This window comes from Neodothiora populina (genome assembly GCF_041146345.1).
Source record: "Neodothiora populina strain CPC 39397 chromosome Unknown canker_contig_5, whole genome shotgun sequence".
Classification (NCBI taxonomy): Eukaryota; Fungi; Ascomycota; class Dothideomycetes; order Dothideales; family Dothioraceae; genus Neodothiora; species Neodothiora populina.
The window spans coordinates 1,134,208-1,148,218 of NW_027191405.1; the positions used below are offsets into that span (position 1 = coordinate 1,134,208).

The window sequence follows — 14,011 nt, forward strand, 5'->3', positions numbered from 1 at the left end:
AAGAAGCAAACGTGACAAAGTTTTATGATACGCAGCTGCGAGACTTTTTTATCCGCGAACCGCGTTTCGTTTTGCGATTGGCCAACCTTCGGAAAAAGAGCAGGTCCTGACACAAAACCCCGACAGTTTTCGCTCAAAACGCTGTGACAATGCCAAAACAGAAAACATTAATAGTACATATGGAGAACCACCCTTCCTTGAACCGTGGCCCAAAATAATATGCAGGATTCACGCCATGGTGATCCAAAATCGTGGTCATCATCATCAGCTCATCACACGACAGCCGTGAGTCTGATTCGTGCAGCCAAGTCTTCGGTAGGACTCTGGAATCCATCATCAGAAGTCATACCGTCCGTCGTATTCATAGATCGTCGGGTTTGCATCGAGGGCGAATCCGGCGCCTCCCGAAACCCACTCCCGATCCGTACCCCATCGTTGGCAGTATCGTGAACCGGTGGACTGGCATAGAGACCTTCGGCTTCACGAAGGATCCCTTTTACTCTATCGCGCAAGTCCTGGACATAAGGAATGATCCGTCGAAGGGTTGCGGTATCGAAATGAACCTTTTCCAACCCCTCACCCAACGACGGCCTAGAGTCTGACGAGACTCTTTTTTGTTGCAAGGCTTCGATTACAGATCGTGCGACAGCTTCGGAGTTCTTGCGTTGTCTCCTCGGGGTAGCTGGGATAATGTGAATCTCCTGGTCGCTCCGTATTGGCGAGCCAGGGAGACTCTCTCGGTCTGTCCGAGGCGAACTGCCTCGCTCCACACTTCTGCTCACTCTCACATCGACCGACTCTTCGAAAGCGTCATGATCGCAGGTCGGTGAAGATGATGGTGTGTAACGAGGGGCCAGGGTATGCTCATCCGACTCCTGGTCTGCTAGATCGATCATAGCCTCGACCTCGTTCCAAGTGGGCTCCTCCACGTGGTGGACCAGGTCAAGTGCCATGGCTCTGAGTCTCAGTTCCTTGATCTCCTCTATCAAGAGGCCCCAATCCCGTACGAGACTTATATTCGCTAGTACATTCGTTTGCTGCGCCCTGATAGCCGGCGGCACAAGCATACCGATGCCGCTGTCCAATCGCTTCTCGTCACCAACACTCAGTACAGGCAGATGGGGTTGAATGTCGCCAAAGTCGAAATCTTCGTTCCAGTCTTCGGTGACACCTTTGCTGCCAACACCCCAAGTGCCGAACTTGTTAGAGACAACCTGACTCCGGGCACCGTCGACCTCCGGGGCTACTGGGACGCTCTGGCTTCGGACATGCACACCGCTTGGGGCTCTTCTGCCTACAGATCTACTCCCTCGGTGCTCGGCATCTTTCTTGCCGTGGACCGTCTTCGGTCTGGGAGGTGAGCGGGACCCAGGGCTTCGATCTAGTGGCTGTTGCTCGGACCAGTCAAAAATGCTGCTGCGAGTATCCTTGTTTCCATGTCTGAAGGCTTGGCGCTGTGGCGTCAGTGTTGTAGGCGGGCTACTCACATCGAGCGATATCTGTGACAAGTCTGATGGTGTGAGGCCGAGATGAGCAAACCGGCTAGCCGGGTTGACTGGTTCCAATTCGTCCTCATCACCGCCGAAGGACCACGAGCTTTCTTTATCATCGTCCGTATCATCAAAGGTTTTCTTATGTCTCAGATGAAGCAGAGAGGGCATTGCCGGAGGTGAAGTCGAGAGCGTATCTGGAGCTGGAGATGTGGCTGAGTGTGGAAGCGGTGAAGGAGCAGCCGACGATAGTCGAACCGACCGAGCAGGGGTTGACAACGCATCTTCCTCGTGTATGATGCTGTGTCGAGGTCTCAAAGCAAACCCCCCGTCTTGGTTGGAACCTCTTTGAAGTATGTCCCTTAGCAAGGTGTGTCCGCCATGTGTAGGCGGAGGCGGAGATTCTTGAAATATAGTGTCGATAGCCGGACCCCGTCGGCCAGGGCTACTCCTGACAGCTTTTGCAGAGCCAAGATCAAGATAGTTCATTTTGTCTAGCTTTTCGTTATCTTCGTTATGACCACCAGCTCTAGTCGGATCAAAGTCAAAGTCTGACAGGGGCGTCGACCTGCGACGAGGAAGTGCTGTAGAAATGACATTGGATTCTTCAACTGTGGCTAATTCCAACGGGTCATCTTGAAATTGTAGAGGTGGAGTGGCCAAGAAATCGTAAGCGGTAATTAATTCATCCGAACCCGTGGAGCGCTGCACGATATGGTGGCGAACAGTCGATGGTTCCGAATCCGGGTCCCATGTGCTGCTGTTATCAGGAACATCCTTCGGAGTAGCTGTGGCTGATGCCCGTCTGCTACCCCAATATCTACTCACGGAGTTACGAGAGAAAGGTCGAATGCGATCTTGTCCGTCGCTTGGAAGCCAGTCACCTATGTTCCAAGATCGTCGTGAGCCAGGTTCAGCTCGGCTGAGCTGCTCGACAGTGGAATAGTTTTCGACATGTCTTCTAGCGGGGACAACGGAGAAATCGTCATCTGCCTCAAAAGTCGCTGAAGAAGGCCGTGCGGATGATGAGAAGAGGCGTACACTGCTATTGTGGCTGTTGTCATCTTGAAATTCTAGCATCGCTCGGGCTATGGGCTCGGCTGCTGACACCAAGGTAGGAGTATATCTTCGATCTGGGTAGACACGCCTGATTGGATTAGGTATACTGGAGGAATTACGCCGTCTGTTCAGCGGTGCTGGGCCGGCATTAACTTTGGGAGTAAAGAAGGTACGCCATTTGGTAGCAGAGGGCTGAGAATACGTGGGTGACGAGAATGTGCCGTGGGCGGTTTGGATGCTCCTCGTCCGGCGTTCCTGCAGGGTGGCACTTCGCTGGTGACTTGTAGCTGGCCTCCGTAATGTAGGTTTGGGTATCTTAGAGTTTGTATTTGATGAAGGAGGATGTAAGGACATGGAACGTTCCCGTTTCACCAACTTATTAGGTGGATTACTTTGTGGGGCAACGGGTTGACTTCCAAGTATCGGGGTGGTAGAGCGAGTTTTCGACAGGGCTATCGAGCCATTGGAAGGTGACACACAGACGGAGACAGGCCGGGGACTTGACTGCCTACTGGAACTCGATGTGGAGAAAGTAGACAGGCGCTTAAGCCAGGGCTGCGTTGTCGTTGTAGTAGAAGGCGTAGGAGCGACGATACTGGCAATATCCGATGGAGATCGAGAATAGGAATGATGGCCGTCCTTTGGCTCGGTGTTCCTCTGGCTCATTGTTGACCTAGGCTTTTCGGACCTCGCACTTGCATGTCTCGAATGTGAATTGTCGGACCTGGTAGTTCGGAGAGTCTGACGGGCAGAGAAGGCGAAGGGAGTGGAAAACGACGAGGGGGTGGCGTATGTGTCAACGGTGTGTACCGTACAAGTAGCCGTCGATGTCATGTCAGAGAGAGGCGTGGATCGTGTTCGTCGAAGCAGAGTACGAGTAGGATGTCGAGTAGTGTCGTGGGTCTCGTTATGTCGAGAAGCGTGATCGTGAGTAAGATCGTGTTCCGGGCGAGCAACAACCAAGCCTAATAAAGACGTTGCAATGGCAGTGGTTGAAGCTGCGAGCTGTGGATGGATATGTCGTTAGTGATTTGTCCGCAGAGATGAACGAAGAATCTCGAGGGCTATCATCAATGAGACAACACAATATCCAAAAAATAGAGTAGAGTGAAATTGCAAGGATGAGAGGACGGTATTTACACGCTCATGCTATCAGAATGCAGCGATATATGTTGCGAAGAATGCAAAGCAAGGCGGTGGTACATGTATGCATATATCATTCGTGGTTTGCAGTGATGATAAACAACAATAACAACAGCGGCTGCGTCTTGGAGATGGGTTGGAAGGTGAAGATGAAGACGATGAGAAACAGAACAGAAAACACCAAGGCAAGGGGAAAGAACACAAGAGGGTGGTTCACCGTCGGCACAGTCGTTTTCATGCTTTGCACAATGCCATGCGCACGCAGAAGTGACAGTAAGGAAGCGAAGAACGAGGCATTAACAAGACAAGCCTCACAACAAGCGCATTCATTGTGGAGGAGAGACGCAACTCGACCAAAAGTGTTAAGAGCCCCACAGGAGCGCCAGAGAGCTTTGTGATAGACAAGCGACAGGATCAATGATACCGTACTCAAAGTTTGACGGACAGCGCTCGGCGACCCATCCAGATGCGCGTAATTGCAAGCAACAAGGTTAAAGAAAAGACGGGTTGACAAAGATACTACTGTAGGATCGTCGCCCCCCCCAGGCACAACACACAGCGCACAACACAAGCCCCGGGAGCGAGACCCCTCTGCCGAAATAGGCCATCTGAAACAGGTTTACCTCCAAGCCCCCAGATCCACCGTCACGGAGATATCAGGAACGATGGGTGATGCTCATCGGTTCAAAATCAATCCATCTCCTCACGGATCAAAAGTGATGCCAGACCGACAATCGACCATATTAATTCGATATATTGATGTGCTCTTCTCAATCTATCTGTGATGTGATGCTATTTACATGTAAAAGGTCTGACCGTGGATCTTCGCCCGTTGTCTCTTTTTTTTAATTGCAAGCGGCCAAGGGATCCGTCAAGTCATCCGCCGGGTAGAAGTACTGCTCTCATGTCGTCTTTCTCTCCTCCTGGCGCAGCAGCCAGCCGCATTCTTGACGCCCTTCTGCTCGCCGCTCCCTCGCGCGGTAACGTGCAGCCTACAGAAATTCCACTGCCGTACCACCTTGATACGAGCTACTGTACAATCCCGGTCGCCGTTACTGACTCAAATCCAGTAGCGAACGACCATCTAGCTTTTCTGGTGAGCAAGCGAATCCCTGGCGGCATCGAAGCTTCTTAGATCTACAAGTAATGAGTACTGCCCGAGTCCTGGGAGCCTCTGTGCCTTATGTCCCTTGTACAACTTCAGCTGTGCAGTATATATTATGATAACGGCGCCACAGGAATATGAATACAGCTTGTGGGACGTGTACACTCACTGCTGTTGTTTTTCTCGCTTTCGTATCGATGTCAGGCACGTGCTTGTCATTCGTACAAAATCTCCTTTTCGACAATCGATCGTGATCAATGGGTTGGCAAGGCAAAGTGATGTGCAAGTACGAACTGGCCGTACCCTGCTACTGGTGGTCATCCTGTGGGGCAAAGGCAATGTCCATCAGATCGTAGCGTTCCCGGAGGATTGGCAGCCATCGTTTCGAGGCAAAATCGACCATTATTCGACGTGTTCGTCCGCTGGTGCCGCATCACTGTACATTGGTCACAGAACCTACCTTGGGGCTGGCCTTGGTGACCCGATAAATTCATATATCAAGCTTCCAAATCGCCGAACAGGCCAAACTGTCGCGCACGAACCATGGAGATCTGTATGCACTTACAAATGCTATTGAATGCATGGGTATGCATGTACAACCAACCTTACGCAAAGACTTTCGGATGATACGAGTCGTGCTGATGTTCTGCGTTGGAGCGATTACTTGCATGTTCGAATTAGGCGGTGTTCTACTTGTATGTCATTACTGTTATGCAATGCATTTATCTTGCAGGGCAGATCTGACTGCTCCTTTTCCTGACAGATGCATGGCGTTCGAGCTGCGGTACGCCAGAGACCTTGTCATTCTCGGCTCAAGATCAAGCTGATAAGAGGCAGATTGTTCATGTACCACTTTCCTAAAAAGCGCCCGCACGGGCAAGCAAGCAAGCCGCTGGGATCTGTATCCCCGTTTTCTGTAACACGCGTTGTCTTAAGCCCGACCATTAATTGATGATGCTAGCTACCTTAGCCATACTCAAAGCAAGGAGTGGGGCGTGGGGGCTGAAGCTTTGGAGAAGCTCCGCTGTCGGTCACGCAATACGTAACAAGGCGGATCGCTGGAATCTACCTTAGTGAGCAATCCACAAGCACTTGGCTGTACCGACCTGCTGGGTGTTATCGCATGAGGTGTATCGCTAACGCGATTCGTATAGCACTGCGCCGAACCTGTAAGTCGCTCTTCCGTGCAATTACCTGCCTCGGATTTAGCCTTGTTTCGAGCGCTTCAGACTTGAGCTGACAAGTACTTGGCTGTCAATCTGCAATGGTTATTGGTCAAGCACGATCGGTCTTAATGCACAGCACGGACAAGTAGGTGTACCCATAACTGTAGACATACAAGTTTTCGACCCTTTGTGTTAGTTGCAAGCGAGGGAGATCAGGTTGTGAGGGGCCTAGGTGCCGCAGCAATGCGAGAAACGAGCATGCCATGTCGATGGTCGTCTGTCAAACCGCTCCAACCAGGAACAGCAATAACAGATAACCGGGATATTCTGCACCTAGAATATGTCTCGGCTGAGGTATATGCCAGGAGAAACAAGCGCTTGTCGAAGATGTTTCAGGAGCGAAAGAAGGTAGCACATGTATAAAATTAGATGTGGATTGTATATTATATCGAAACTGCCCTGCCGAGCCTACATAAACTTATATATCTGCATAAGCCAATCATAAATTCGCTATACATTTTTCACATTAAGCTCTCGTCTGGTTTATGCTTCACAGCTTCTCACCCTACATTAGGTTCCATTAAAACGTGGAAGCTTCCGCATAAGACTTGGCAATAGCGCAACGCCACTGAATCCCTTGTCGAATATCAAGAACCTAAGACCCTGCTCAACCTTGCCAACAGAATCAAACGGCAGTGATAATTGTCGTAGTCTATCATACTATGGATGCAGAGATTAGAGCCCAGATCCCCGGCATCGATCCGGTCGTCTCTGACTATTCGGCTGGCTATCTAAGCTATGCGTCGCAAAGTTTCAGTTCTGAAGGTGATCCATTGTCTGAAGCTGCCGCCACTGTGACAGCCTTGTTACTTTCCGCCTCAGGCGACCTATCGGGACAGAACGAAGCGACGATCCAGAATCTTGTTGATAAATTTGTTTCAAGGCTGTCCGCGCAGAATGGCGTTGATGGTGAGAGACGGCAACAAACCCCATCTGCCAGAAAGCTGGACCAGACGATTCAGGTTGGATCTCAACGAGGTATCTCAGCTACTCTAGGTTTGACCGGAGGTGCAGTTGATTTGGAGCACACTGGTCGTCAAGTCGAATCTCGCGTGGACAAGAAGAAACTTGAAAAGGCCGAACGAAAATTGCGAGCCAAGCAAGACCGCAAAGAATTCAAGTTCATCGAATATGAAGCTTCTAAACTTTTGGACGTTCCGGATGAGACTCAGTCTTACGAGGAGTTCTTCATGGCAGTCAATCCTCTCCAGTTGGGGTCTGACTCGCAATCGAAGAGTAAAGACATCAAGGTCGACGGCATTGATATTTCCATCGGTGGCAAGAGAATCCTTAACGATACTAATCTGACCCTGGCATATGGCCGAAGATATGGTTTGGTCGGTCAGAACGGTATTGGTAAGTCGACCCTGCTCAGAGCTCTCAGTAAGCGTGAAGTCCAGATCCCCACACATATCTCTATCCTTCACGTTGAGCAAGAGATCATGGGTGACGATACCCCGGCTCTGCAAGCTGTGCTGGATGCCGATGTGTGGAGAAAACATCTGCTCAGAGAGCAGGACAAGATCATCAAGGAGCAGACAGAGCTACAATCCGAGCGGACTTCCCTTGCCGATACTTCTGCCGAAGCGGCCAAGCTTGATCACCAGTTGGAAGGCCTGGATATCACTCTGAGCGATGTCCAGTCAAAACTCGCCGAGATGGAGTCAGACAAAGCAGAGCCTCGTGCCGCAAGTATCCTTGCTGGCCTTGGATTCTCTCACGAGAGACAGCAGTTCGCAACCAAAACGTTCTCCGGAGGTTGGCGTATGAGATTGGCGCTTGCAAGAGCTCTTTTCTGCGAGCCCGACTTGTTACTTCTTGACGAACCGTCCAACATGTTGGACGTTCCCTCCATTACTTTCTTATCAAATTACCTTCAAACATACCCCAGCACAGTCCTCGTTGTTTCCCACGACAGAGCTTTCCTCAACGAGGTTGCCACGGACATCATTCATCAACATTCGGAACGTCTCGACTACTACAAGGGTGCGAACTTCGAGTCTTTCTACGCCACCAAGGAGGAACGACGAAAGACGCTGCAACGAGAGTACGAGAAGCAAATGGGCGAAAGAGCCCATCTGCAGGCTTTCATCGACAAGTTCCGCTACAACGCTGCCAAATCCTCGGAGGCCCAATCACGTATCAAGAAACTAGAAAAGATGCCCATCCTCGAAGCGCCAGAGAGCGTCTACACGGTGTCATTCAAATTCCCGGATGTCGACAAGATGTCTCCGCCCATCATCCAAATGGACAACGTCTCATTTGGCTACACGCCCGACAAGCTACTGCTCAAGAACGTCGACCTTGACGTGCAGCTCGACTCACGTATCGGCATCGTCGGCCCCAACGGAGCAGGTAAGACGACGGCGCTCAAACTGCTCATCGGCGCCTTGACGCCCACCTCGGGTCTCATCTCGCAAAACCCGCGTCTACGCGTCGGCTTCTTCGCTCAACACCACGTCGACGCCCTCGACATGAACATGTCCGCGGTGGGCTTCATGGCCGCGAACTACCACGGCCGCTCCGACGAAGAATACCGCCGGCACCTCGGCGCCTTCGGCATCACGGGCATGACGGGCCTGCAGAAAATGGGTCTGCTATCAGGAGGTCAGAAGTCGCGCGTGGCGTTTGCCTGCCTGTCTCTCCAGAACCCACATATCCTCGTCCTCGACGAGCCGTCCAACCACTTGGATATCGAAGCCATGGACGCGCTCGCCGTCGCGCTCAATAACTTCCAGGGCGGCGTGCTCATGGTCTCTCACGACGTCACCATGCTGCAGAGCGTGTGCAAGAGCTTGTGGGTGTGTGACGAGGGCACGGTCACGCATTTCGAGGGCACGGTCAAGGACTACAAGAAGAAGATCACCGCGCAGGCTAACGAGGCCGGTGTGGCTACGAGTCATCATTAGACATTCGGTCCGTAGATACGTACGCACATAGCTGGACACGGAATCGTTGACGCTTTCTTATCCTCCACAAAAGATATGAGCTCGACTGTGCACGTCTTTTTAGTCTTTTTGACCGTGAAGGTTTAGAAAGCAGGATCAAGGAGAAAAAAACCAGAAGCTGGTGTACATCTTGTGCGGGTCGGTCCGTGTTGGCTTTTACTACTTGCTGCTGCTGCTGCTGCTGCCGCTGCTACTGTTGATTTTTCTGTCATCTGATGAGCATGGCTTTGTAGAAATTGACGTTATATATTCGACAAAAGATCGAAACAAAACAAGAAGAGCGAAGAAGAAGAAGAAAGCTCGGTTATAGATCTATAGGCAAGTTCGAGGAAAGGGGGGTGGTGTGTACTGTATATATCCCGGTTTCAAAAAAAAGTCTCAAACACGAAAAAAGCCAAACTTCATGTCCACGACATGCACTGCGCTCGCTCGAGCTCGCACATTCATAAACCTTCAACGACACTACGACGTCGGCGCCGGCGGCGACGGCTTCCTCAACTCCCTCAACGCCCTCTTCATGCCCTCCAGCCTAGCCTTTTCTTTCACGACCATGCCTTTGGCCAAGCTCCTCAGCATGGCTCGGCCATGTCGCACGTGTTCCTCTTGCCAACCAGCCAATTCGGCAGCGACGGTCTGCTGGGTATACCTCAACTCCGAGCCGAGCGCGTCGAGTTCGTTTTGGACTTTTCGCGCCTTCTCCTCGGCTTCGGCCGCGATGGACTTGCGGGTTTCGTCGAAGAGGCCGATGTTGGGCGTCCAGCGGGATTGGCGCGATAGGGAGCCCAGGGCGCGGTCGATGTTGCGGCGGGCTTGCGACATGCTTGCGATTAGACTTGTGGGGCGGCCGAGGGCGATAAGCAGGGCGGCTGACGAGGTGGAGATGGAGTGCAGCGCGTAGTAGAGACTTGTGAACGGGTTTGATTCCGTGGGTGCTAGGACTTTGGTGTAGCGGTCGAAGGCGGTGAGGTGTGTTTGTGGTAGGAAAGTCAGAGTGGCGACTGCGCTTGAGGACAGATGCTGGGCGTCGGCGAGGTCGGTTTGGAGCATGCGGTGTGCGTTTGTACGTCTGATTAGCGTCTTCGTGGCGTAGGACACGCCGCGAATCTGGTCCTTTGCGTGCGCTACGAAGAGTTCGACTTCCCTCGTATCGTATATCGGGTCGTAGTCGTCTCGTACATTTTCTACTCGAAGCTCGGCTTTCCGCTGACTGCGTTCTGCAAGCAGGATAGGATCAATGTCTGGCATCAGGAAAAACTCCCATACCATCTCGTGGGTTGAGAAGGTTGCATGGGCGAGGAGTATATGCAGGAAATTGTCCAGTCGGAGTTGGGTGTCTCGCAGTATTGCACGTGAAGGTTTTGAGGGAATCAAGAACGGTGACGTGAGGTTGAACTGATTCGGTAGCCACGAGGCTGGCTGCTCGATAGCCAACCACTTGGCGAGGTTCTCAAAGTCTGCTACAGACCGTCGGCAAGTCGTTACCGTGACCGTACCGTTTGGATTCGGCCCTCCTGACTTCAGAACCAGACGCACGGTTGCGTCCTCGACGAAGAACGATCTCACCACTGTGGTCATTCTTCCGTCGTGTCCAGGTGGGGAGGACAGCAGGACCAAATCGTCAATTCGATTTCGCACCTCATCATCCTTTGCAAGCTCGACTGCTGTGAGACCTCTTGTGTCCTTTGCTTGGAGCTCGACCCGCGGATCCCCGAAGAAGATACGAACGAGATCTATTCTACCGTATTTACTGGCCATCATGATGGGGGTGAAGCGCTTGTCGTTGGCCGCATTTACGTCGGAATCGCAGGTGCGTAGAAGCGTAGCGGCTAGATGTGGGTCGTTGACGATGTGCAACAGAGTGTTCCCCTTGTTATCAATGTGATCGTCCAGATGCAATGCTTCACCATCGCCTTGAGTGCCCTTTGCAAGACCCAAGGCTGTTTCCACCATCCAGCGATACTCCTCATGGTCGTACGATCGGCACAATGCGAACAGTGGTGTTTGTCCGTTCTTGTCCCGGAGTGTCCATGGTAATTTGTCACCGATGGACTCCATGAGGTGAGGTTGGTCGAACAAATAATGCGCAAGGCTTCGACCTTTGCTATCTTGTCTTGCAAGATATGACCGCACTGCAGCGTCCGACGGCGCTTTTCGCATTATGAAGTTAAGCAAGTACATGCTGAGGTTTCGGTCCGCACCGTGGACTGCGGCGATGAGCAAAGTTGAGCCCTCGCTGTTACAGTCGTCCAGGACCATTTCTATGGGGAAATACCGGTCGAGACTAAGGAGGTATTCGAGGGAAGCTAACTGACCACTTTCGACCGCCATCATGAGGATAGAGTCTCCCGTCACTCCCTGAGATTGCGCCATCTTCTCAATGGAGATGTCCCCGTCGACGGTCACCGAAGCGTTCGAGTCCAAACTCTTAGAACGAGAATGCGATCTGGAGGAATAACTCGAGGATACAGAATTGCTGCGAAAAGACGCCATGGTCACTCTCTTTTGTCTCGGCTGGTCGATATCCGGAGGTGGTGTAGGCGGGCGTTGAAAGGGAAAGACGTGGGCAAGTGGACCTGCGCTGGGCCCATCGTCACCGGTCTGCATGGTTTCGTCTTGTAATGAAAGACTCTCGACGAGGTCCGGTGCGAGCAACCATGGCTCATTCGGTTCGAGCATGGATCTCAACTCGGAAACCTTGCCCATCTTCGCGGCCTGCCACAGCTTTGTGTTCCTGCGCGAGGCCGAGCGCAGCGCGTCTGAATCGTGCGACAGATAGGCTAGCACAGCTTCGAATGTACTGAGCACATAGCCAATCTCACCACTGTCCACGTCGTCGATGAAGACGAAGTGGCGCATGTACGACAATCGGGCATGCAAGTGCCGCACAGAGCTCCGGATCACCACGACTAGAAGCATCGACACAAGAGCATCGGCATTGATTATTACCGGGCTGGACTGCTTCTCTGACGCAGTGGCCGACTGTGCTGTTGACTTGGTGGAAGGCTCGGGGGGTGCAGAGGTCGAAGTGACAGCTTTTGCGGTTTCTAGCAGGATATCAACCATCTCTTGCGGGCTGCCGGCGACGCCCATCTTCTTGAAGATAGCGACTCCCCTGTCCAAACGGATGGCCATGTCCCTCTTGGCCCGCATGGAGTGATCTATTGGGATACCAACCTGGGCGATGTCTATATCCACCATTCTCCTGATACGGTACTCAAGGTCAAGGTCGTCGGGGCGGCGGATGTTGATGATGCGTGGAAATATCAGAGAGTCATGTAGCTGCTCTGCAACATAACGCTCAATCATACGTTCGACGACTGGACCGGAGAGGTCAGTTGTGGCACCAAGCAGGGAAAGCTGCTGGCGATCGACGCCCTGAAACAAGTCTATGGCGGCGGTGGCGGCGCTCTCTAAAGCAAATCGCATGCTCTCCTCTTCGGGATCGACGGCAAAGGTGGACATGAGCGAGGTGCCAGTGCTGGAAACGGAGGATTTGAGAGAAGCCAAAGAATCTTCGAGAGAGATGGACGAGACAGTAGATCGCTTGGAGGATCGCGAGGAGGATCGCGATGTCCCCTTCGGAGCAGACTTTTCGAAGTCGGTAGAGAAGTCTTTGAGGATCTTTTCCAGGCCAGGCTGCAGCTGCCTGGCGATGAGTGGGAAGTTCGAAAGAAGGTCGGAGAAGGAAGTGATGACTCGACGTTTTGGGTCCGAGGCGGGCGCGAACGTCGTGGCCGGAAGGCTCTTAGCCTTGTCTGCGGCACGCTGAGAGGCATCCTTGATGGTGGCGGGTACGAGGCGAGCAGACTCGAAGGAGCCGATCAGCGGTTTGGTAATGTAGTATACGAGCCACTGCTGGGCATCGGAGGTGTCTGGGTAGAAGATGGTGTCCTGAAGCAGCTGTGCCTGATTGAGGGTCTTGAAGCCCTTGTTGCTGTACACATAGGTATCCTTGACGACAACGGTCCTCCCATTGATGGTCGAGTACTGCTTCGCCTTGCCTTTGTTCTCCCGGACGTTGCCGCCGCTCTCTTTGGAATTAGCAGTGCCTGACGGTATCTGGCCACCCGGCACACGCAGGACATGACTGGCGAGGAACTCTTCTGATGCGGCAAGATCTGCATACAGGGATCCAGTATCGCGGTCCTTGGCCTGAAGCAGAGAGTCGGTGGTAGGTACGAGCAGGATATGGTGTCCGACGGGAAGGCACTGCGAGGGCAGGGTGCTTCGGAAGAAGGCCCTTAGAAAAGGGTTTAATGGGTGCATTCAATCGACATGGACCGCCGTCTCCGCCGTCATTGGACGCGCGACAGTCGTCAGAGTGACACTGACGCCCCAGGCGTACGCCTGGAAGGCTTTTGAGGAAGATGCTCAAAGGGCTTCAGGAGAGACAGAGAGGAGCTCGGGTGTGCTTGGTCTTTGACCTCTGCTGTTGCGCTGTTGCAGATCAAGTGCTCTGGCGGATCACGAGTTCTTGATTTGACACGGGTGTCTGAATAGCTGCGGTCAGGATGCGTGCGGATCTCACGCTGGCTGGTGGACACGGAGATGGCGTATGTGGACGTGTATGAGAAGTAGCAAAGCACTTGCGCACAGGACGTTGTTGTAATCTACAGTTCGGAGTTGAGCCGGTTGACTTGATATATCACTTCCGCGAGAGCGTACGATTGTTTTGTATATAGTCGAGTGCTCACTTTAGTACCGTATGTGTCATAAGACGGTGTTAGGTACTGTACAGAGTTCTATAATCCTTAAAGACTTCAAGATACTTTACCCGTGACGCGATTTTGACTACAATCGAGGTACTTCACTGTAGCCTTGTATTATATCGTACCTTGGTCCTGTGCCGTTCAGATCACAAACAACCCCCCTCAAAGGTGCATCTGACCGCCTTACAGCAGTAACCAAGGTACCTTAACCAAGGTACCTTGGCCACCATACTACCTTATTATCAAGTGGCTTCATAAGGTAGGTACAATTGCTCTCGAGCAGCAAGGGATACGTCAACCTGCGACTCCTCCGATTGCCAAGCCACATAAT

At 52.3% G+C, this 14,011-nt stretch overlaps 3 protein-coding genes across 4 annotated transcripts; 1 reads left to right on the forward strand and 2 right to left on the reverse strand.

Annotated features, from left to right (window-relative positions):
* Positions 1-272: 272 nt before the first annotated feature.
* Positions 273-3,930, reverse strand: AAFC00_005372 (uncharacterized protein; the record flags this gene model as incomplete). Of its 2 annotated transcripts, XM_069348240.1 has the most annotated exons (2): positions 273-3,554; positions 3,910-3,930. In XM_069348240.1, the coding sequence occupies 2 exons, from the start codon at positions 3,928-3,930 to the stop codon at positions 273-275; spliced, it is 3,303 nt and encodes a 1,100-aa protein (XP_069202975.1). The 2 variants fall into 2 exon arrangements, with proteins under 2 accessions (XP_069202975.1, XP_069202974.1); XM_069345147.1 differs by lacking the exon at positions 3,910-3,930 and having other exon boundaries at positions 273-3,383.
* Positions 3,931-6,685: 2,755 nt separating this feature from the next.
* AAFC00_005373 (uncharacterized protein) lies at positions 6,686-8,932 on the forward strand (the record flags this gene model as incomplete). Its single annotated transcript, XM_069345148.1, has 1 exon — positions 6,686-8,932. The coding sequence occupies one exon, from the start codon at positions 6,686-6,688 to the stop codon at positions 8,930-8,932; it is 2,247 nt and encodes a 748-aa protein (XP_069202976.1).
* A 501-nt stretch (positions 8,933-9,433) lies between these two features.
* Positions 9,434-13,237, reverse strand: AAFC00_005374 (uncharacterized protein; the record flags this gene model as incomplete). The annotated part of the gene is made up of 1 exon (XM_069345149.1): positions 9,434-13,237. The coding sequence occupies one exon, from the start codon at positions 13,235-13,237 to the stop codon at positions 9,434-9,436; it is 3,804 nt and encodes a 1,267-aa protein (XP_069202977.1).
* Between the last annotated feature and the right edge of the window lie 774 nt (positions 13,238-14,011).